The sequence below is a fragment of the Dioscorea cayenensis genome, chromosome 8 (genome assembly GCF_009730915.1).
Source record: "Dioscorea cayenensis subsp. rotundata cultivar TDr96_F1 chromosome 8, TDr96_F1_v2_PseudoChromosome.rev07_lg8_w22 25.fasta, whole genome shotgun sequence".
Lineage (NCBI taxonomy): Eukaryota > Viridiplantae > Streptophyta > Magnoliopsida > Dioscoreales > Dioscoreaceae > Dioscorea > Dioscorea cayenensis.
Window position 1 is genome coordinate 8,244,971 of NC_052478.1, and position 22,325 is coordinate 8,267,295.

General features: G+C 34.1%; 4 protein-coding genes across 12 annotated transcripts; all 4 read left to right on the forward strand.

Annotated features, from left to right (window-relative positions):
- Nucleotides 1-361: 361 nt before the first annotated feature.
- LOC120267461 (phosphatidylinositol/phosphatidylcholine transfer protein SFH13-like) lies at nt 362-6,882 on the forward strand. Of its 8 annotated transcripts, none has more exons than XM_039275128.1 (17): nt 386-480; nt 576-642; nt 762-938; nt 1,580-1,634; nt 1,737-2,040; nt 2,193-2,292; nt 2,858-3,124; nt 3,209-3,286; nt 3,373-3,474; nt 3,577-3,626; nt 3,718-3,817; nt 3,929-4,033; nt 4,128-4,244; nt 4,386-4,542; nt 4,931-5,316; nt 6,145-6,219; nt 6,504-6,882. In XM_039275128.1, the coding sequence occupies exons 4-17, from the start codon at nt 1,628-1,630 to the stop codon at nt 6,525-6,527; spliced, it is 1,872 nt and encodes a 623-aa protein (XP_039131062.1). In that variant the 5' UTR covers nt 386-480; nt 576-642; nt 762-938; nt 1,580-1,627; the 3' UTR covers nt 6,528-6,882. The 8 variants fall into 8 exon arrangements, with proteins under 8 accessions (XP_039131061.1, XP_039131062.1, XP_039131065.1 ...); XM_039275131.1 differs by having other exon boundaries at nt 855-938; XM_039275126.1 differs by having other exon boundaries at nt 386-642.
- Nucleotides 6,883-8,285: 1,403 nt separating this feature from the next.
- LOC120267463 (GPI-anchored protein LLG1-like) lies at nt 8,286-11,556 on the forward strand. Its single transcript, XM_039275134.1, has 3 exons — nt 8,286-8,516; nt 8,605-8,661; nt 11,073-11,556. The coding sequence occupies exons 1-3, from the start codon at nt 8,432-8,434 to the stop codon at nt 11,435-11,437; spliced, it is 507 nt and encodes a 168-aa protein (XP_039131068.1). The 5' UTR covers nt 8,286-8,431; the 3' UTR covers nt 11,438-11,556.
- Nucleotides 11,557-12,077: 521 nt separating this feature from the next.
- On the forward strand, nt 12,078-12,870 carry LOC120267464 (photosystem I reaction center subunit V, chloroplastic-like). Its single transcript, XM_039275135.1, has one exon. It carries the CDS (start codon nt 12,153-12,155, stop codon nt 12,603-12,605), a length of 453 nt encoding a protein of 150 aa, XP_039131069.1. The 5' UTR covers nt 12,078-12,152; the 3' UTR covers nt 12,606-12,870.
- A 1,878-nt stretch (nt 12,871-14,748) lies between these two features.
- Nucleotides 14,749-18,158, forward strand: LOC120267036 (ubiquitin-conjugating enzyme E2 30-like). Of its 2 annotated transcripts, none has more exons than XM_039274713.1 (3): nt 14,749-14,894; nt 16,804-17,024; nt 17,746-18,158. In XM_039274713.1, the coding sequence occupies exons 2-3, from the start codon at nt 16,809-16,811 to the stop codon at nt 17,974-17,976; spliced, it is 447 nt and encodes a 148-aa protein (XP_039130647.1). In that variant the 5' UTR covers nt 14,749-14,894; nt 16,804-16,808; the 3' UTR covers nt 17,977-18,158. The 2 variants fall into 2 exon arrangements, with proteins under 2 accessions (XP_039130647.1, XP_039130648.1); XM_039274714.1 differs by lacking the exon at nt 14,749-14,894 and adding an exon at nt 15,290-15,426.
- Nucleotides 18,159-22,325: the final 4,167 nt, after the last annotated feature.

Below are 22,325 nucleotides of genomic sequence, written 5' to 3' on the forward strand. Positions count from 1 at the left end.
AAACAACAAAAAAAAATCCACTAGAAATGGAGACTAACGACAATATAAAATATTTATTTTAATTTTTAATTATTTTTATATAACAAAAATTATATAATAACAGTTTCAGAGTTGAATATGAAAAAACAAAAAAATTATATATAAAATTTTATTTTATTTTATTTATTTATTTTTATATAATATGGAACAACCGCTTTAAAAATGGCCGTGTGCTTCTGTGTGACGTCCAATGAAAGACACGTAATCCAATTTTCGCCGTAGTCTCCATCAAAAAATCGCCGATCTATTCACTGGGGTGAAATTTATCGTTAGCCCCTTGTGCAATATTATATTTACAAAGAGTCCCTCCTATATATATAAATATCAATCAAGCCCTCTCCAGGAAGTCTCTCGGCACTTGCGTTCATGGAAAACAAAAGCTCAACCGAAGCTCGGGACCTCGCCTTGAATCCCGAATCGATTCATTGATCTAGAACGAGGGTGAGATTGCTGGAGAAGGAGATTTGATTGTTTTTCTTTCTTTCGTTTTGATCTCTGGTTTGAATTCCATGGCGTTTTCTCCCCGTTTTTGGTAGTTTGCTCCGCTTGATCTGGATTCTGATCACCCAAGCGGTTTGAATCTCGATCTAGGGTTTGAGTGAGGTATAAATCGTCCTTTTTGATTGTGTATAAGGGTTTTAAGATTCAGTAATGGGATCGGGATCATCGTTTCATGATCTGTGGGAGTTTGTAGTCGGCGTTTTGATGTGAATTTATTGCAGGGATTTAATGCAGGTTTGATTTGGGTTTCAGAGATGTGGTTGAATTTATTGTGATTTTTCTTCAATTTTTGGTGGGATTTAAAACAATAACAGGGCAAAATGCGAGGCGTCCTTTACTTTCTGAGATTGAATGATGAGATAAAGAAGGAATTTTGATCCCTTTGGTTCATTTTTGGTGTAAGACACTGTAGCCTTTTAAGTTCCTACCTGAAATATGCACATTAGCCATTAGCGATTCCGGTGCTAGTTTTCTTAATTTCTGAAAAGCCTAATGATGTTTGAGCTGCTTGTTTTAATTTGACAAATAAGAAGGGGTTTTTGGGTGCGTTTTTATGGGTTTTTTGTATCAAAATTGTACTTTGGTTGAGTTTTTATGAACTCTGTTATGCAGATCAATGTTTTTGGAGCACTATGGCAAAATGGAATAAATTTGAATACCTGCTCTTTATCTGTTTCTGGTGATTTAAATCTGTAATACTTAATTTAGCCAAATTGAAGTTTTTTTGTTTAAATCAGAGTATTGGAGGTCAATCTATGATTGCATCTCATGTTCTTGATCCGTCAGTATTTATTTCTTCAGTTTATTATTCTGAAAACTGAAAATTTCATCTTTAAGTGAGATGCTTAGTAACTCCATGAATTGTTTCGGGCAATTTAGGATTATTGATGTTTTTGATAACCCAAGGTTGTTGCTTCTGCTTTCCCCATGTCCTTATGTGATTGAAGTCCTTAGAGTTCCCATAATAGCAAATATGACTGAAATTCAGCTAATCTCGAGATCAAAAGAGGTTTTCTGATTGTGTTTTTTTTCCCTTCAGATTTGAATCTCCTCTTAAGCTAATGGTTGGAAAGTGAAATTGAAGAAAATGTCGGGTAAGTTTTAGAATTCATTTGGATGAATGAAATGAAAGCTCAAGTTTGATTTTCTTTCTGGGTTTTGATGATTCTTGCTTCTTTGCTATCTGTTTCCTTAAGGCTCTGAAATACTGTTAACACAATGTGAGAGAAAGGGAAGAAGATTAGATGGAGAGGTTTCTGATGATGAGAGTAGGAGGACTAAGATTGGGGCTCTCAAGAAGAAGGCATTCGGTGCTTCAACAAAATTTACTCATTCACTCAAAAGGAGAGGGAAGAAGAAGATTGATTACCAAGTTCCATCAATCTCTATTGAAGACATAAGGGATGCCGAGGAGGAACAAGCAGTCTACTCCTTCCGGCAAGAGCTCATCACTCAGGATCTTTTGCCCAAGAAGCATGATGATTATCACAAGTTACTGAGGTTCCTTTCTACTTCAAATCTTCTTGTTATATCAATTTCATGTGTACGCCTATGTCTATTTGCATAGATGAAATTGTGTTCTCTATCACTTCGTTTAACAGCTTATGTTTTCCGGTCCCATTATTGTGAAAGTTTATTCCTACTCAATGCAGATTTTTAAAAGCTAGAAAATTCGACTTTAATAAGTCATCTCAGATGTGGGCAGAAATGCTTCAGTGGAGAAAAGATTTTGGGACTGATACCATAATGGAGGTGAGGCACCATTACTTTTTGTTAACCGTTTCAATTTGAAGTGGGAGGTTCTTTAGCAGTGACTCTTGGTATATCAGTTGGCAGACTAATATCTATAGCATGAAAAAGTTGCTATTGCCTTGATTTATTAGTTTTAATTTTTTATTCCTTTTTTTCTATTGTTGATTTAAAAGCAGAAGAATTAACTGAGGTTTATTCTTTTATCCTGTCTTTGTTTGTAACATTCTAATTGCTTTGGGTTTCATTTAGAACCTTCTGTTACAGACTTTCGACTCTACCATTGTATGGCTGGTTGCTAACAAGCATTCCTATTCCTAATTTGATTTTATTTGTTTTTTTGCCAAAAATGTAAAAGTGTCTCATCTTTTTTATAGTTTAGTAATGTTATGTTAGTACTTTTTTGATATTTTTAGGCAAACTGAGTCCAAGGATTCAATTTGTTAACTAACTTCCACCATGGTTGTTAGTGCTGAACTATTAGATCAGGTAAGTTCCAATTTAAGTACATGTTTTTTTTTTCTTGAATGCAAATCATCTTATATAATTAAGAATGCTATGGTTTCAGGATTTTAAGTTTGTAGAGCTTGAGGAAGTTCTACAATATTATCCCCAAGGTTATCATGGAGTTGATAAGCAGGGAAGACCAGTCTATATTGAGAGACTTGGGCAAGTTGATCATAACAAGCTTATGAACATCACTACTGTGGAACGCTTTATGAAGTATCATGTACAAGAGTTTGAAAAGGCCTTCTGTGAAAAATTTCTAGCATGTTCAATTGCTGCCAAAAGGCACATTAATTCGAGTACTACAATATTGGATGTGCATGGACTTGTAAGTTGGTTGTTCTTGTTTTTATGAAAGTTGTGTTAGTATTATTAATAGAAATCTCAGATGCAACATGATGTTGGAATGCAGGGACTGAAGAGCTTAAACAAAACAGCAAGAGACCTTTTGTTAAATCTGCAAAAAATAGATGGTAGTTACTATCCTGAGGTATCAAGTCTTTTCTCACTAAATACATTCGGTTAAATGGGTTCTTAAAATATTCAGAGGCCCTTGCTTGCATGTTTAATATGCAGACACTACATCAGATGTTTATTGTGAATGCTGGACATGGTTTCAAGCTGCTATGGAATACTGTTAAGAGTTTCCTTGACCCCAAAACAACTGCAAAAATACATGTAAGGACCAAAATTTTGTAAAATTCCTGTTTCATTATTTTTGCAAGAGATTATAGAGTATTGTGTGATTTGTGCATATGCTTCTGCTCGCACTTCTCACAGGTATTAGGAACAAAATATCAGAGTAAATTGCTTGAAGCCATTGATTCAAGGTTCCTATTTATCTTCTTATGTCTCGTGTTTTCTCCATTTTCTCAATATGCATATTTTATGCATTCCTTGTTTTTTATTTGGCTCTTTCAGCCAACTTCCAGATTTCCTAGGGGGGTCATGTACATGCTCTGATGCTGGAGGATGTCTACGGTCTAACAAAGGACCATGGAATGACCCTACTGTCATGAAGGTGCATATTCTAGTAGCCAAATCTATTTTCTGAAGGATATATAGTATATTGGTTTGTAAGTGCATAATATTTTTTTTATTAACCAGTATTAATCTTCATTTCCAATTATAGCTGGTGAGGAAATTAGATGGAACATTTGCGAGGGAAACAAAGAAGGCTCTGGACAGAGAATGGACCAATGAATCCTGCACTTGGCCACACAAGTTGAAAACAAGGGTTAGAACTTTCCTATCACTGCTATATCTCTATTGTGCAGATTTGTTATGAACCCTCTTCTTCAAACATCTTATTCTATTTCTTGTTTGGTTAGCAGGGGAGATTTAGTGATACATCAACAGCTGAATCAGGATCAGATGTTGATGATCTTGGTTCTCCTGCTTTATCTAGGATGTCGGATTTTTTTATTTTGGATCCTGTTCATGAAGAAGTAAGCTCTTTATTTCAACTTTCAGTTGGTATACCATCATCTAGATTCTAGTTTTTTTCTTCATTATTGCAAAATCTATTTGTTTTTAGTATGTCTTAAAAGTCTTAGTCTATGTGTATTAAGAGTTTGTAATTTATGCAGATCAAGGTGAGAGACTCTACAGCCTCCTACAATTGTGATAACAATTTTGTTGCGGTTAATAAAACTGTAGAATGTGGTCAAGGAGAAACATCTGCCATGAGGGCTGCTATCGAACTTGATAATAAGAGGCACACTGATAGGACATCATGTTCACCAGGTATTAACAATTGACTTGATGTATAGGAATTTGTAGCTTCAGTTATCCTTTCCACAGAGAAATTAAATGAAAATTTCTACATTGATTTGCTTGGTTACATCTGGCACATTTGTCTTCTGACTCAAATTCAATGTCCCACTTAAAGCCCTTACTCTGTTGTCTGCTTATAGTCTTGATGCTTGCATTGTTTCCAAGCTGCTTTAACAATTCAGCTTGCCTGATCTGATGTCATTAACCTGCACAAATACATCCAAATTTCACTTTGACCAATGTATTGTACTTTTGAAGTTTAACCATATTTTGTTTTGGTTTGTCATATGCTTTAATACTGTCATTTCTCTTTTTGATTTTTTTTATGTTCTAAATGATTTTTAGTTGCATGCTACAGATAATTCAGCCTTAGATAGGCATACAGCCAAGGATGGTGTGGAAGGAGGACGAGGATTTTTAAGAAACATTGCCAGAGCATTTGTTGCATTTTTGGTCAAAGTTCTGTCAATCATTCGTATTTTGCATCTCAGGAAAGACAAAAGAAGGTTGGAAAATGTCCATCCTTTGGATGCATCAGTTACAGATTTTGATCAAAATCTTACTCCAACTCCTGTCAAGGAAGAGCCTGTTAATCCTTGCTTACAGCGTCTTCAAAGACTTGAGGCAGTGTTCCATGAACTCAGCAATAAACGTGCTGAGATTCCTCCGGAGAAAGAACGCATGCTACTGGAGTCTTGGGATAGGATAAAGTCCATTGAGTTTGACCTCAGGCAGACCAAGAATGTAAGTGCTTCATATTTGTGTTTACATTTTATAAGATATGATTTATAGTTCAATGAATACAAATGGTAGTGAGGCATCCATCTTATCACCATTCCTTCTGACTAGGACTCTGTAGGAATAAGCAGCACTTTTTTTGTTTCCTGTGGGAATGAGATTCAAGATTCAAGAACATTTAGATGAAGATACTAATGAAATGGATCTAAAACATTATTTCATGAGGAAGTAAACCCTATTATGTTTCACTCGGTTGAAAAGAATCTCATTTTATCTTTTGTGCATGCTTGTTTTTTTTCAACCCAAGATTAAACTTGTTACCTAATTGAATTTTTTATTTGTATTATAGAGGTAAGTGAGCCTGATTTTTCTACTCATTTCTATCTCTCACTGTATTTGTCTGTGTAATGTCAGTGCTGAATTTCTCATACTACTATATAAAACTGTCTTATAACTCTCAGATATTCCAGAGGCTAGTATGATACATGGTTATACATTCATGTCCTAAGATATTTCTCTTCCCAATAATTTCAACTTCTCAAGGGACTCAAGAAACATGACAAATATGAATACGACATGAAGTTCCTTCAGTATGTGGTGTACACCAATTAAGCTATAGAACAATAACTAATAATTGTTGCTGATACTGCACATGATTTTTCTTTGAGTAACGTCATTTGCTTTTTGATAACATCTTTATGTTCTTCCCACACCCACACTTAGCCCTTCATCAGTAAATAACCATTGCCTTTGTGAGAGGCAGATGCCATACATTTTTTCATTCTGTTCCTTGATACAATTACATTTATTCTCATCACTTTTTGTCGGTTTCAGGTATTAAAGGCCACTATAGTAAAGCAGATGGAGATCCAAGATTCATTAGCATCTGTACAGGAGTCTAATGTTGTGGTAAGCTGCTTTGCACCATGAACTACTATGTTTGTCGTTTATGTTAATATTGTCCACAACCTTGTGTACTACTTGTGTTGGCTTTTCTCACAAGCACAAGATCATTGTTATATTTATTTTGTTGACAACTGACAAGACTTCTTGTTGTTTGCCATTGATGATGATGATGAAGAAGATGCTTCGTCTTCTTCGTCTTTCTAGCTTAGTCTTAGAATTACTTGTAAACTATTAAGAAATAACTTATGACTGTAATCCTCAATGATTTTTGTTTGTTCTTTGTGCAGAAAAAGAAATTTTGTTTGCAATAGAAGAAAAAGGAAAATTTACTTCACATGCTTTAACCGGAAGAAGAACAAGAATAGTTCAGTTCTTGTTACTGTTCTTGCTGCAGCCTTGATGAAGGACAATTAAAAGCAAGAGAACTATTGTTGATACTGAAACAAGAGAAAGGAATGAACATCAAAGATACAAAGAGAAACTGCAAACATGTTGTTTTTGATTATCAGTTAACTGAGTTCGGTTTAGTTCGGTTGGAGCATCTCTTTTTCCATTTTTTTCTTTTTTTTTTACTTGTATATATATATACATTGTGTGGATATGAACAATTTTAAATCCCAGAGATGTGTGAATATTGGATCTTTTTGAATTGATGAAAGGTTTTACTGTTTTAGCATTTGTAATTGTTTCAATGTTTCACTCTACTGGTGAACAAACGACTTGCCAACCATCTTGTAATTGGGCTGTTAGCATATCATTTTTTTTGCCCTTTACTCAAAGGAAATGTTCGTCGAACGTTGCTATCAACCGTTATCAACCTAGCTAACCAATCATTAGCTCATACTGTAGCAAAACTAATGTTACTGTTCTCACTCTATGACGTGTACAGGCTACTTTTTCTCATTTATAACTTGTCTATATTTATATATACTCATAATTCTCTTCATTATCAGATTATTTAAAAAAAATACTTTCATATCATAATTATTGTTAATTAATTAAAGTTTTCTAATTGTAATAAAGTTAAATCATTTAGAGGTCATAAGATATATATATATTTTTTTTTACAAAGAAATCTATTAAAATTATTTTTGAAATAAATAAATAAATATGAAACCACCTCTCCGTATGATAATGGTTACCTTATTCTCTTCTCAACTATAACGATTGAATGTTTGAATTCTGTTTATGTTTTATTCCTATTTTTCTAAATAAATATTTATAGACATGTTACTCATGTATATGCATAAATTACAAAGACATTTGATATTTCATTTCTCTAAATAAGTTACTTTTAACTTTCCGGTTTGAATCACAAAACCCAAAATACATAATGGTATGAACTATATGAACACAGTAAAGGTTGGTTTATTCAACCTGAACATATGTCCACGCGTCCTTTGCTTTTCTTAAATAAATAAATAAATAAATAAATTGAGAACAAAATCTGAATTGGTGACAAGAATGTCAGGTATCTATACCAAGAGATTGACCCAGAGGATTAGATCCAACGGCCAGGATCAATCCATCCAGCTCAATCGCAGCTGGAGTCCTTTAAAACAATAACTTGATCCAGCGGAACACGTTAGCAGCCTCCCCCCACTGAACCGCGTCCCACGTTGCAGTGTTCGCGTGATATGTAGAATTTCACTCTAGTCCCTCACTTCTCATAAACTTTTAAATTCATTTAAAAAATTAAAAAAATATAAATAAATAATGATAAACAAGTGCTCAATCTTAAAATTCATTAAAAATATTAATGATAACAAATCACCAGTTGGAGATATATATTCGTAAGGCAAACTCTTTATTTTGGTTATAGGTGCACGGATTAGATGATTAATTCCTAATCTTGCACACATCTGTATGTATAGTATTTGCCATTTTTGTAAAAACATATTATAACAAAAAATATATATAAAAATTTATTTTTTATAAAATTTAAGATATATATATTGTTTTGTTCTTTATTATTAGCCTTTTCCATAATATGGGAATTGTGAACTAATTTTAGATTTTTTTAAGGGGGTATGCGTAAAAGAACATTTTTTTTAAATCAAAGAATGAAAAAAAGAGGAAGCCGGACTTCTCGTCGTGTTCTCCTCCGCAATTTCGGACTCTTCCCGGAGATCCGAGAGAGGAGAGCCAAAGAGATTGTTTGAAAGATTGAAAAGGGGGGATTTTTGTTCAATAATTCGGACATTTGGAGCTTAGAATGGGTTCAGATCGAAGGGCATTGTTGGTGGTGTTCGTGTTCCTGTTTCTCGCTGGATTTGGATCTTCTACTACCTATATTTCTGGTATTTTTCTTGGTTTTTGGGTTTGTTTGTTTGTTTTTTTTTGGGTTTGGATTTCTTAGTATTTTGATTGATTTGTTTGTTTGGGTAGATGGTGTTTTCCAGAGTCATGGATCTACAGGCAGGAATCTCCTTCAGGCGAAGAAGAGTGAGTATTGTTTGATCCTCTCTTCTATGTAATTTTTTTTTTTTTTGTAAATTTTGGAAAATTTTTGGAAAGAATGTTGGTGGATTTGATGCTGGAATCGGGAATAAAGTTTGCGCCTTTTTTTTGCTGCTTGAAATATATATATATACACACACACAATTTTTTTTTTGGGAAATTTTGGTTTGGAATTGATTCTAGAAATGGCTTAAAGAGCATTTGATTGACATGTTTAAGATTTGATTTGGACGGCTGAAGATTTTTTTTTTTTCTGGCAGAGGGTTGCTAGTGGTTGATAGATTGTGTAAAGCCTTGAAAAATTTTCTTGAATATATGTATCATCTGAGGCTTGATTGGTATGGATGTGTTGATTGTTTGGGTGAGAAATATTGATGTTTTGAGTTTATCCAAAATCGTTTCTTTTATGAGGTTTTGACAAATCGAGCACCTTGAGAGAGTAGGCTTAATGGAAACTGGATACAATTTGGTTGGAAATTGCTGGTGCTTAAGGCTGGAATTTGGTTATGTGGGCAACAAAGTCCTGGCTTGTTTTATGGAAAAAATTTATGACAGTTATATGTTGAAATAAGGTTACTTTGCTTCTCATTGAGTCTGGTTGCATAATGAAATGGGTGTCAGATTTGACGGATATGGTGTCTGATGTATTTCATGTAGCTTGGTGAGTTTGAATTATTATTCAATTGGATTAGAGCATGATGCACTTGCCATAAGTTTCCTTGCATCAATAAGTAACTGTTCAAATCCGATTTAGACCTCCCATTCTTGTAGTATCTGGGTTCGATTTGGAATTATTAGATGAGAATCTCTCAAGAAATTGTAAAGTGTGTAAAGTGAGAGAATATCTCAGTGATCTAAATATATGCCTTTGAAGGAGTTCTGAAAGCTAGATTGATGCTGGGGAAAAATGTAGGCTCAGAAAAGACTGGTTCCTTGTTGTATTGCCCACAGAAAAGGTCATTCTCGACTTACAAATGAGAATTCTGACAGCTAGATTTATTTATTTATTAGTTAGTTAATCCTTTAATCTCATTAGGTTTACAGAATGTTTTATTTTAAAAGCTTGCCCCTTTAGTCTGCTTGGCAACTTGCAATATGGCCAATCAAAGCTGCCACTTTGAATAGCTTGATGATGATGTTATTGAAGCTTGACTTGGATGATTTTTTTAAGTAAATAGTACAAATAAAGATGAGGTACAAGTCATTACTTAAGTTTTTTTTTTGTCTATGGGTGTTTTGTATGATCTGTAGATTAGAACTCACCACTAGCGGGGTTGATGTAGATGGCCAACTTTTGCATTTATATATAATTTTTTAATATGACAAGCATTAAACTTATCATTGTCTAGAACTTGTTCTCAGTTTCTGTATATTGATGCTCTGTGATCCTGCCAATAGACTATTATCTAACAACAAGCCTGGTTAGTCCCAACTATTAGGAGTCGGCTAAATGAATTCTTTCCTTTATATGTTGCTCTATGGATAAACCAAACTTTGCCTTATCATTTTGTGAAGTTTCTGCTAAACATTTTTTATGGCATCTATTTTATCGTGTAAGGACATGCCTATACCATCTTAATCGATTCTCTCTAAACTTGTTTGTGATGGGTGCTACATCCAATCTATTTCAAATAAATTCATTTCTTAATCTTGTCGTTTTTTGGAATGCCTTCCTATCTATTACATAATAGAAAATTTTGATGATCCTTAGATTATTCATTTGTCATATGCTTTTTTAGCCGTTGATGCTATCGTGCCTATTCTTGCAAATGATTTAACACAAAAAGTTTCATACGGCTACCGATTTACTCATCTATGTCAAAATACCTAACTATCCTCTGAAATTAACATTTTACTTCAAAAAGATAAATACCATTATGACAATGTTAATAGTAATTTGTCACATCTAATGCCAAAATGGCCAACAAACTATTGACATTGATGCAAAACTTTGCGTAAGTTACAAAATGGCACCAAGACAATGAGAAATTTATCCTGGAACTTGATTTTGCTTCGATGAGAATAGACTTTCTCAAGTCAAGTGACAAGTTATGAGTTTGGTAATGCATCTTAATCTTCTCCTCAGGTTTATTGATTATAGTTTCAGTGAGTTAAACAACAGCATGGATATCATGGTTAATTGGCTGGTATAGAGTATCATTCAAGACCATATCGGCAGTGAGTTGGAGTGTCAAAGGGGTGTGAGTTTTGTGACATAAGTATATATAGAAAATTGAGGACTACTGGTCTTTTAAAAGATCCTCAAAAGTCTAAATCACATTTTATTACTGTTAGGGTTTGACATGATTATTTCATGATTTTCATCTGCTTTGCTGTTAACCTGATTGAAAGATGAAAAAGTATGCTGTTTGTTTATTGCTTTATTCCTTTGCTAGATTGCCCTGTGAACTTTGAGTTCATGAACTACACTATTATAATAAGCCAGTGCAAGGGACCAAGGTACCCAGCAAATCTCTGCTGTGGAGCGCTCAAGGAATTCGCATGTCCGTATGCTGATGACCTAAATGATCTCACCAATGACTGTTCGTCCACAATGTTCAGTTATATTAATCTGTACGGGAAGTACCCGCCAGGGTTGTTCTCGAGCGAGTGCAAAGAAGGGAAAGAAGGACTTGCATGTCCTCCAAGCTCTGCGCCACAGGTTGAAGATGACAAATCAAATGCCGAACATATGAGCCACCACCTTCTCACTGTTGTATTGCTTGTGTCTGTATTTGTATTACAATTCCTGCTTTCTTGAAAGCTTGTTTGAAGTACTGAGCTTTCAAGATTATATGTATTGTTTAAGATCTGTATGAGTATACTACTTGTTTTATCTCTGTTTAAGTTGAGCTGCATGAAAATTTGATTATTTGTTTATTTATTTATTTATTTATTTGTGTCTTGAGCATTGACAATGTAACTACAAGCTATGAATATTCATTGTAATGGAAATGAGATGGTGCAGACTGTTTTCCATGGTGTTTCAATTTATTTTTTGCTGTTATTTTATTCTAACAATGTATGAATTAAAGAAAACAGTGGAAGAAAGGAGGAAATGCAGTTCATATATACATATTTTTTTGCTTCAACATATTACTTATTCATAGAAAATTACAACATGACCCCTTGTAAAATCTGAATTTACATAAAAAAATAATGGCTAATTTCCCAAAAAAGCACAACAAAGATAGATTCCAAAATTAACATTTTAACATTTGGCCCAAAAAGAGTCACAGCCACAAAAAAAATCTAAAAATTTCACACCAAAACATCCTATAAAAATACCACATTCCAATTCCAACCAATTAAAACACATCATCTTATCCAAACTACTCTTAAACCAATCACCTCCATCCAACTCATCATCTCCAAATCTATTTCCCTCCTCTTCTCCATCATCCACTTCCTCATCATTTCTCCTTCTCCTCTTCATCTCCATCTCTCCACTTCCAAACAACTCCAACAATCAATCCATGGCCTCCATCACTCACCTCCTCCCATCCTCTTTCAATGGCCTAAGACCCCTCAAACCCACAGACCAGTACTCTTCCCTTCTCCTCAAACCCTCCACATCCATCACCACAAAACTCAATTCCAAATCCCTCCCAATAAAACCAGTGATCAAGTCAGCACTCAGTGCTCCAATAGTGATCAGCCTCAGCACTGGCTTGTCCCTCTTCTTAGGCCGTTTTGTCTTCTTTGCCTTCCAGAGAGAGAATGTGGCCAAGCAAGTGCCCGGCCAGAACGGAAAAACTCACTTCGAAGCCGGCGATGAGCGGGCAAAGGAGTTCTCCAGCTTGCTCAAGTCTAATGACCCTGTGGGCTTCAATATAGTTGATGTTCTTGCATGGGGTTCCATTGGCCACATTGTTGCTTACTATATTCTTGCCACCTCTAGCAATGGCTATGACCCCAACTTCTTTTAATTATTGATGCACACGTTGCATGGCTTTGCATGGCTCTTTGTTAATGACGTTGTTGTATGTACATCTTTAGGGCTGTGTATGTTCTTGGGGGGGAGAGATATATATATGTGTGGAGTATATATTTTGTTTGCATTTATTTTTTTTTTTGAAAGAGTACTACTTTCTTTTGTGTGTATATTTGTCTTTCTAATAAATTAATTAAGCTGTAATTAAATCAGCTGTATTTGCTTAAGTTCTTGGGCAGATATATGGATGGAGTTTTTTATTTTTTATTTTTTGCATATATTTCTTGTAAAAGGTCTTTTGTGTGTGTTTATCTTTTTAATAAGATTGTAACAAAATTGAGTATGGTTGTTTTATATATCTAGGTTTTTTTGTTCTTGGAATATATCATCACCCTGAATATTGTGATTGTGATAAATTTTATGGATCATTATTATGTTTTTTTTGGACAAATGCAACAAACATATGAATAATTAAATGCGTATAATATAACTGAAAATTGAATGTTCGGTCATATACCATCACTCCATTGTTACGGAGATTTAGGTTACATACCATTGTGTCTGATATGTTACAAATTTGATAATGAAATTAATTTCCACACTAATTCTTTTTGTAGTGGGGTTAATGGCCATTAGATGCGGTGGTAATAATAAATTCCAAATTGTGGATGTGGGAAGTTTGTAGCTAAGGGGTTGGACAATCAATTATTGGTTTGTGGGTGAGTTTTTATTATATTGCTCTTGTCACATTTCTATATAAAAAAAAAATCCATTGAATTCTAAAAATCATAAAACAAATTTAACAAATTTCTTTTTGTAATTAACAATGTATAAAATCAGATTTCTGCATCTAATTAAGATTTTGCCAATCCTATAGCTCAGGATCTCCTTTGGCTTGCTTAACTCCAAATGGAACCCATCCTTCCTACTAATTTGGCTCATTTACCCGGACATAAACAACCATGTTGAATTCGTGTTCTTGATTTAAAATGTTCAAATATCAATTTTTTTAACAAAAATCATTTTTTTATAAATAATCATGGCACAAAGTTGGAAAGTTTTGTTTGGATTTTTTTTAAGGCAAGATGTGGATTGTTGTTTTGTTAGATGAAAGTGAATAAATTGTTTATTTATTATCAAAAAATAGTTACAAAAGAAAATATATTGTTCATCAGAAGTGGATGTCAGCTTAAAATAAAAAAAAAATAAAAAACTATATATATATATATATATAAACAAGTGACACGTTAGAAATTATAGAAAAAGAAATCTAAATCTGTCATCGTTTTCTTGTTAGGATCATTCATATGGTATCTCAGGAGCTTGAGGTTTCTTTTAACCATGTAAATCAAATCCTCAAGTTTTATCACTTATACAACAAGGACCTCAAAAACTCATAGAAATATATGAATAATTTTATAATAATTATAATATATGAAATTCAAACCAAATGTTTCGAATAATGACTTAGTTCATAAAAACTCAGGTGAGCTTAATTAAAAGACAAGCAAATCATAAGATGCACCAATTATGTTGGCTTGTAGATTTTTTTTGGAATAAAATCCTCTTTATCATGCCAAATAGATATGGAGCTAAATTACGGCAACTTGCAGATCTCTTGGGAATAAATCTTATTTATCATGCCAAGCAAATATGGAGTTAAGTTACGATGACTTACATATCTCTTAGGGATAAATTTTTATTACATAGAACTCTGGAGAGGAAGGGAGTGAAAGTGCTTATCATACAAACCTCTCACAAAGATCTGGGCGCATTGTGAGTTGAGAGACTCATACTCAACACTTCTCAAATCCAATGCGAGATGGATGCTATTCGGCTATGCTCCCTTTTCCATTAAAATGATTTTATATTTATGCTGTGAAAAAACTGAAAGAAAAATGATTAATAGTTTCAATTGGATGCAAGGTTCTCTGTCCAAAACACCCCGTGTACAAAAATCAAGCAATATCGTCATCTAGAGTCTACATGTACTATTGCGAATAATAAACTGACGCGTGGAGAAAATGTCATTTTCAGTAATTTTTGGTTAAGTGAAGGGGATTTATAAGCGTAGTCATCAGTTGTTCTTATCTGCCGAGCACGTGACCGACAGCTGGCCTTCTTCGAACCTCGGGAACAGGGAAAAAGTCTTCTCCAAAGATACGATCACCACCCGGTGATGACAGTTAAGTTTACCAAGCTCCCAACTATAATAAACCACCATTTAGTCACCAGTTCTTGTTTCCCACTCGCGACTTTGAGTTCATTTCTATCCGATTCACAGGTTTGTTTGTGAAGTGTTTTGGATTTTTGATCATTATTGTTTTGAATTAGTTTCTTATTGTGTTGTTGGTATGTTTGAATTGCTGTTTTATTTGTGTGGAGATTAAAATTTGTATTGTGGGAAATTTATCATGTTTTTGAATTATCCTTCTTTTTTCCAAAAAAAAAAAAAAAGGGTTGAGTTTTCTATTGTGGACTTGTAGTGGTGTGTTTTGTTGGATTTGGTTATTATTACTTGGTTGGGGTATATCTATGTGAAATTAATTTGAATAAGGTGGATAATTGTTAGATGTGATCATGGATTTGGAGAGTTTGACTTCTAGTCTTCTACACAGAGGTTTGATGCAAGGGATAATCATAAGGTTGTGATGAATATCAAATAAAATTCTTATTGATTCACTCTTTACTAGGAATAGGAGTTCTTGGAGATTTAGGATTTTTATTATTCTATATATAGTGGGAGATGGCTCGAGTTTTTCATGAATAGTTTGTGGGAGTAAGAGTGAGTGAGAGTGAAATTATAGTATTAGTTGGTATGGCTCTTGCACTTTGATTATCTTATTGTTTCATTTATTCTTTAATATTCCATGGTTTGCTTTTTATTTGGGTTTTTGATTGTTATTTTTGGCTTGTGTTTTTTCATGAATAGTATATGAGAGTGAGTGAGTGAAATTATATTATTAGTTGGTATGACTCTTGCACTCCGATTATCTTATCGTTTCATTTATTCTTTGGTACCATATAGTTTACTTTTTGCTTTTGTTTTTGATTGTTATTTTGTTACTTGCTTAATTGCTTATTACTCTTTATTGGCTGGTATTTTATTATTATCATCTATTTAGAGAGCTCGCTAGGTATGGTTATGGTTTTTAAGTATTTTATCTAAGAAGTGGTTCTACCAAATTTATATTAAAGATAAACCCAAATATTTGAATCTTATTCTAAGTTCAATTGATATATTATATATATATATATATGTATGTATTGTTTTGAGTGTGTTCATTCATAGTTTGAATTTGAGTAGGATTTGAGTTGGTTGGTTTTAGTTTTTGTAAGATTTGGTTTATGTAGTCTATATAAATATTCTCCGCAATACACATAAAAAGGATGAAAAGGTGAGAGACCAGCCATTAGGTTTTGGAAGGAAAAATATAAAGTTGTATTGAAAGTAATTACCGCTTCTGAGATTTAGATGCTGCTGACATGTTACATTATTTTCTTTTCCAAGTTTCTATGGTTTTTTCTTTTAACAAGAGCAGACTTTTTTCTCCTTGTCTTATAGTTTTATTTATTTATTTAATTTGTTAGTCTTAGTGACTTTGCTTGGATGAGTGAAATATCCCTTTTTTTAAGCTTCATATTGGCAGTAAAATTGTCTCTTGATGCTAAAATTTGTTATAATTGTTAGAATAGATTTATATCTTAAAGTCCTTCTGGATTATTACTTAGTAGAGATTTACTCTACGTCATTGTATAAGGTTAATGATGTGTTTGAGTTAAGTTGAAGATCTAATCCTCCTCATACTTAAAGAGAGGCCGGTGTTTCAATTGTAATCTAGAGACAGACTACTCTTTGGCTTGTTAGTGACAATGAGATTGAATTACTTTGAATCTAACTTTTATAGTTAAATTTATCAATGAATTCAAGGTTTCTTTGTTTCTTTTAATAGTTGGCATCTAAGGCTGTGGATGGTTTTTTTATTCTTTTATTTTCTAGTCTTCATTTTCCAAACTAAGTTTTTATTGAAATATATGATAGTGGAGTTAGCTTTGAGAGCAGGGTGCTATGATCATGGCCTAATAATTCTCCTTGATAAGCATGAATTATTGTTCTTTTACTGCATTTAACTCTGAAAGGCTTGATCTTGTCATGTGTTTTTCACACCCTGAAATTCTGATATTTTTTTTAGGCATTATGGCTAGCAAGAGGATTCAGAAGGAGCTTCAGGATTTACAGAGAGATCCTCCAACGTCATGCAGTGCAGGACCTGGTGGAGAAGACCTGTTCCAGTGGCAGGCGACAATCATGGGCCCTGCTGATAGCCCCTACGCTGGAGGTGTATTCTTTGTTATGATTCACTTTCCTCCGGACTATCCTTTCAAGCCCCCGAAGGTGAATTTCCAAACCAAGGTAAGATGGACTTGTATTCTTGTCATATATTATTGTTCTGTAACTAGAACTTGTACTTCAATTATGTTTTTTTGTTGTCTTCTTTAAGTAACTATGATTTGCCTTAGGAATTGAAAAAAATCTTTTTTCCATATAGTTCATATTCAACACAGATGGACAGGTCTTATATATGCATTATATCTTGCTTTGATTCTTTTATTCATCTGAGTTGTATATATTATTTGTGAACATGCAAAAGTGTAATGATTTATGTATCTTGTTGAATGGGGATTCAATACTTTTTGACAGTGCAGGGAACAAAATTGTAAGTATGCAATGTATGAATTACTTTTTGACTATTATTTCTACTTACAGTCATTTGAATACATTCTTAGCTACTCCTTACATGGATTGATTATCATCGGCATTACTTCTAATACCTTAACAATTATTAGCCTAGGTTTTATATGAGTCAAATTATTAACAACTCTTGTTCATGATTCACTAAGTATCATCATCATTGCCACCAATATTTTAAAAATCATGCTTAGTTATTCTAAATTAAGTCTCTCCATGTACAAATGACATCCTTAGTGCGCAATTGTTTGATCAAATTCAAGTGCCAAACATAATTTTATCTTTTAGATCAGAGCAGTATTATATGACTACTAATTTATATAGTGGTAAAACACAACATAAAAATCTAATCAGCGGACATCAATCTTTATATTGATTCTGACAGGTTTACCATCCAAACATCAACTCTAATGGTAGCATTTGCCTTGACATCCTTAAGGAGCAATGGAGCCCAGCTTTGACAATTTCCAAGGTCCTCCTCTCCATCTGCTCCCTGCTCACTGACCCGAACCCCGATGATCCTCTCGTCCCGGAGATTGCTCACATCTACAAGAACCAGAGAAGCCGCTATGAAGAAACGGCTCGGGCATGGACCCAGAAGTATGCCATGGGTTGATCAATGATCATTCCCTATCTTCAGAAACAAAAAGATGGTTTCAGACTTGTTAATTATTATCTTTAGTTAAAGGCATATAAGTCGAGTGTTTGTTATGAATCCCTTCGAGTTTTTCTCTGTATATTGATATATACACTTTCATGGAACTCAAATCTATATTTTTCAATGAACATGTTTTGATATGTCAAATATTGTGTTTATTTCTGCAACTCGTGTGCCATGGACTTTGTTTGCGAACCGGGTGGGTGCATGTTTTTTTTTAGTTAACCCAAACTAATGATAACAATTGGTTCTATCTGGGAGTCTAGGTGTTATTTTTTTTGGGGTGTCAAACGGGCCGTGCCGACCAGGGCCCGGCACGAGTTGGGCCGTGCTTGGCCCAAGCACGGTGCTACAGTACCGTGCTCGGGCCAGGCGCGGCCCAAACCCCGAGCCGTACTGGGCTAGGGGTTTGCGGCCCGCGGCCCGCTTCGGGCCAATATGGCCTGACACGCCAAATGTAAGTTAAAAAAAAGAAAAAATTTTATTTGGTATATTTTTTGTTTTTTTAGTAAATAAGTCTTTTAGTTCTATATTGTTGAATTTTAGGATAATTTTTTTAATATTTTTAGCAATTTTAGGGTATTTTTTTTATATTTTTGGGGTTTAAAATAAAAAAATAAAAAAAATAATATAACTGGGCTGGGCCACGTGTTGGGCCGACCTTGGTGGTTGGCGGGCCGTGCCGGCCCCGCACGATTTCTAGACGGGCCGTGTCGGCCCGAGCACGCATAGTGCATGGGCCGTTGTGGGCCTGGCCCGTTTGACACCACTATATTTTTTTTTGTAAAGATGAGCGGTTAAGCTGCTAAAGAAAAGAGGTTTGTGTACAAATTTTAGTGGAGCAAGTGAAGGTAGGGTTCACACTCACTTGGACATTGAGACCATTCATGCACAATCTTTGGTTTGTTTTCATCCATGAATTAAATTTTCGCCACTTGTGAAGAATTTTTACGAAAATTTAGGTATCAATTGACCTCTTAATTATTGCAGTCTAGGAGTCAATGTTACTTGGAACACCTGTTCCAAACAATTGTTTCTTAGTATGCGGACTTTGATGGACACTGAGACCATATGACTTCCATAGGAGATCAATACTAGTGAGAATGATCTATGCGATAAATTGTTTTCTCGAAGTTGGAATCTTTACCTTCTTGGAGTAGGCATCAATTTGATTTTGTTATTAGTTCAATGTTATGAAACCTGACTTAGAGGAATGACCTAGAAAAAGCTTATGAGTCATGGGTCAATGGTTGAACTTGGGTTACATCAGGGTTTGCCATGAGTAATATATATTTTTATAATTTTAAGTTAATATAAATGTATAATGTGCACTATAAATTACTAAGAATTTGAAAAATAATAGTACAAAGTATAACAAACAAATAATCTTTTTTTATAATTTATAGGTACCAATAAATAACAATAACCCTGACAAAACCCAATATCTTTTAATATCATATAACAAATTATTATGATTTATAAGCATAAAATTAGCATATATATGGATGAGATAAATCATAAGTATATATGTAATGACTTTATAAAAAAATAGTATAAAATGTAAACCCAAATTTAAGTCTAATTCCAATTAACTCGATTCCATTTTGAAAAAAATTAATATTAATTAATATTTAATTAGATTATGCATTTGGATATTTATGTTTTATGTGTTTGAGATATGAGAGGAGCATGAATTTTTATTTTCGAAAGGTTGGAAAGTAGAAATTTTAATTATAAAATAAATTTATATAAAATGAAAGGAAAAATAATTTTTTTTAGTGGTCACCGAACTTTGGTCAACTTTCACTTTGGTCACCCGATTGAAAAACACATCAAAATGGTCACCAATTTTTAAAATATTTTCACCGGGTAGTCACCCCCACTATTCCGGTGATTTAATGCTGATGTGGCGACCGGAAAAACCGAGTCAGCCTCATTCAGCCACGTCACATGCTCCAGGTGGCAGAACACTTCATGAATCATCTTTCCTAGTCAGCAGCTTGTCCACGTGGGCATCTTCTCCAACGGGATAAAATAGAGAGAAAGACCATCTCTTCATCCCTTGTCTTCTCTCCTTCTTCTCACCTTGTTTGCATCGGATGACGGAGTGAGCCACCAACAAGGGAGGAAGCGCAAGCCGGCAGAGTGAGTCTAGACTTCACAATGTCAGTGAGTTGGGAGGTGCGGTCTATTGGGGGTTGGGGGAACCTCCGGAGTACTGTAAGTGCATCAAACTAAACCCTAACTTTTTCCACTTGTACATCAGTTACCTGAGTGTTATACATTGCAAATCTGCATGGGAATGCAGTTAAGGTTTATGTGTAAATTTAGGGCTTTGACAGGTGGTTGGGGCTTTTCATGAAATTGTCTGAATTTGGTACTTTTGTGTACTTAATTAAATTATGTGGGGTTGTGCTATAGGAGTTGCAGACATTATGTGTGATCCTCTTGGAATGTTTGTGCTAAATTCATACATTGTTGTCTTTTTTTTTCTTTAACAATTATTGGTTTGTCTATTATTGATGCTGAAGTGGATTTCAGTATGGTAGAATTCCATTTTGGTTCAAAAGAAGAAGTTTTGTAGTTGTTAAAATTGTGAAATGGTAGCCTTCCCTTTGTCTTTATTATCAGCTTTTTCTTTATTGTAGTGGTCCACACACATGTTTTTAAAAGCCAAGTAGCAGTGCTATCTCAAGATGTACCTTCAACTTACCTTTTGGTCAGTGGTTCACATGTTTGAATTTCTTAGTTTTAATTTAAAACCATTTGTAATATTTATTCATTCAATGCTGAAATTGATTAGCACAAGTAATATTAACAATATTTAACATTTTTTCATGACTTATTCTATCTTCTTGTATTGTGTACTGTCAATTCACATAGCAATGCAAACATTTCTTTCTTTAAATCTAGTTGTCCTGTATGGTTTGTCTAACATTGACATTAATAAAAATATTGCAATCTCAATTTCTTTAAAATCTGGTATGGCATTTAGTTTATGTTGATAGGATTGTAAAGTATAAACGTGTACCTAGTGAATATGGTATGGGGTTTTTAATTCTGTTATAGTTTATGATAATAGGATTCTAGTATGGGATTTTGTAATTCTGCTATAGTTTATATTGTAATACTAAGTGAGAGTTGCAATTATTTTTTTCTTCCAGTGCCCAATGCTGAGTTATTCTCTATAAAGGTACACTACAATGCTGGAGGTGGTTATAGATTTGTTGGTTATGTAGACTATGTGTGTGCTGACCAGATTTCTGGATTAGAATTGGTAAACATGGGAAAAGATTTGAATCTGAATGTTATTGGTTGTAGCATATGTGGGTTCATGGTAATGGTCAAGATAGGGTTCTGAAAGAAATTGCTTCAGATATGGATGCTTTGGTAATGGCACAAGTTGTCCAATCACCTAGGAGGGAGGTTCATATTGTCATTACGGATGGACATGTTGCAGTTGAAGATGTAAACAGAAATATAGATGTTAATGAAGAGCCAGTTGCTGAAGGAGATTGTAATGAAGATGATAGTGATTTAGATGGTGGAATTCCTGGTTCAGACAGCAATGGAAAAGATAGGGATGAGGAGAGTAACTTGTGTGATTTTAGCTATAACTTTAGTGGTGATTCTGAAGGAGGCAGGTAGATAACAGAGAATTAAGGAGAACAACTGTATCTATAGATGGAGAACCACCAAGAGAATCAAATGATGAAGATGTTCATTCAGATAATCTAGGCTCAGATGAGTTCAACTCATGCTCATCAACAGATGAAGATGAATTAGTGTCAACTAAACCTAAGTATTCAGAGTTTAATGAACAAGTTGACATGAAAAACCCTCACTTTAAAATTGGTATGAAATTCAGTAGCTTTGAACAATTCAAAGAGGCTGTGAGGAATTATGGGGTGAAAAATAGGGTAGTCATGAATTTTAAACTAAACTCTAAAAAGAGATGTAAGGCATTTTGTAGAAAAGGCTGCCCTTTCTATCTCTGGGCTTCACCAATGTATAAGGACCAGAATACAATGTAGATCAAGGCAGGGAATTTAGTTCACGAGTGTGCAAGGGGACACAACAATAGGCATGTGAATGCTAAGTGGATAGCTAAGACCTACCTGGAACAATTCAGAGCAGGCCCTAATTGGAAATTAGCTGGAATCATCCAAGCAGTCAAGACAAACCAAGAAGTGGATATCAACCAATTGAAGGCATATAGAGCAAAATGCCTTGCATTGAGGTAGATTTCACTTCCAATTCTTCAAAATTGATACTATTTACTTTTAAACCAATACAATGAAATTCTG

What these genes read in the sequence shown, in the direction of transcription:
- LOC120267036 (XM_039274713.1), top strand. Translation starts at nt 16,809, where the DNA reads ATGGCTAGCAAGAGGATTCAGAAGGAGCTTCAGGATTTACAGAGAGAT. An exon ending in AGGTGAATTTCCAAACCAAG is followed by an intron (nt 17,025 to 17,745) that starts GTAAGATGGACT and finishes TGATTCTGACAG; the next exon opens with GTTTACCATCCAAACATCAA.
- LOC120267461 (XM_039275127.1), top strand. An exon ending in ATGGTAGTTACTATCCTGAG is followed by an intron (nt 3,287 to 3,372) that starts GTATCAAGTCTT and finishes TTTAATATGCAG; the next exon opens with ACACTACATCAGATGTTTAT. An exon ending in ATGACCCTACTGTCATGAAG is followed by an intron (nt 3,818 to 3,928) that starts GTGCATATTCTA and finishes TTCCAATTATAG; the next exon opens with CTGGTGAGGAAATTAGATGG.
- LOC120267463 (XM_039275134.1), top strand. Translation starts at nt 8,432, where the DNA reads ATGGGTTCAGATCGAAGGGCATTGTTGGTGGTGTTCGTGTTCCTGTTT. An exon ending in TTCTACTACCTATATTTCTG is followed by an intron (nt 8,517 to 8,604) that starts GTATTTTTCTTG and finishes TTGTTTGGGTAG; the next exon opens with ATGGTGTTTTCCAGAGTCAT. An exon ending in TCTCCTTCAGGCGAAGAAGA is followed by an intron (nt 8,662 to 11,072) that starts GTGAGTATTGTT and finishes TTCCTTTGCTAG; the next exon opens with ATTGCCCTGTGAACTTTGAG.
- LOC120267464 (XM_039275135.1), top strand. Translation starts at nt 12,153, where the DNA reads ATGGCCTCCATCACTCACCTCCTCCCATCCTCTTTCAATGGCCTAAGA.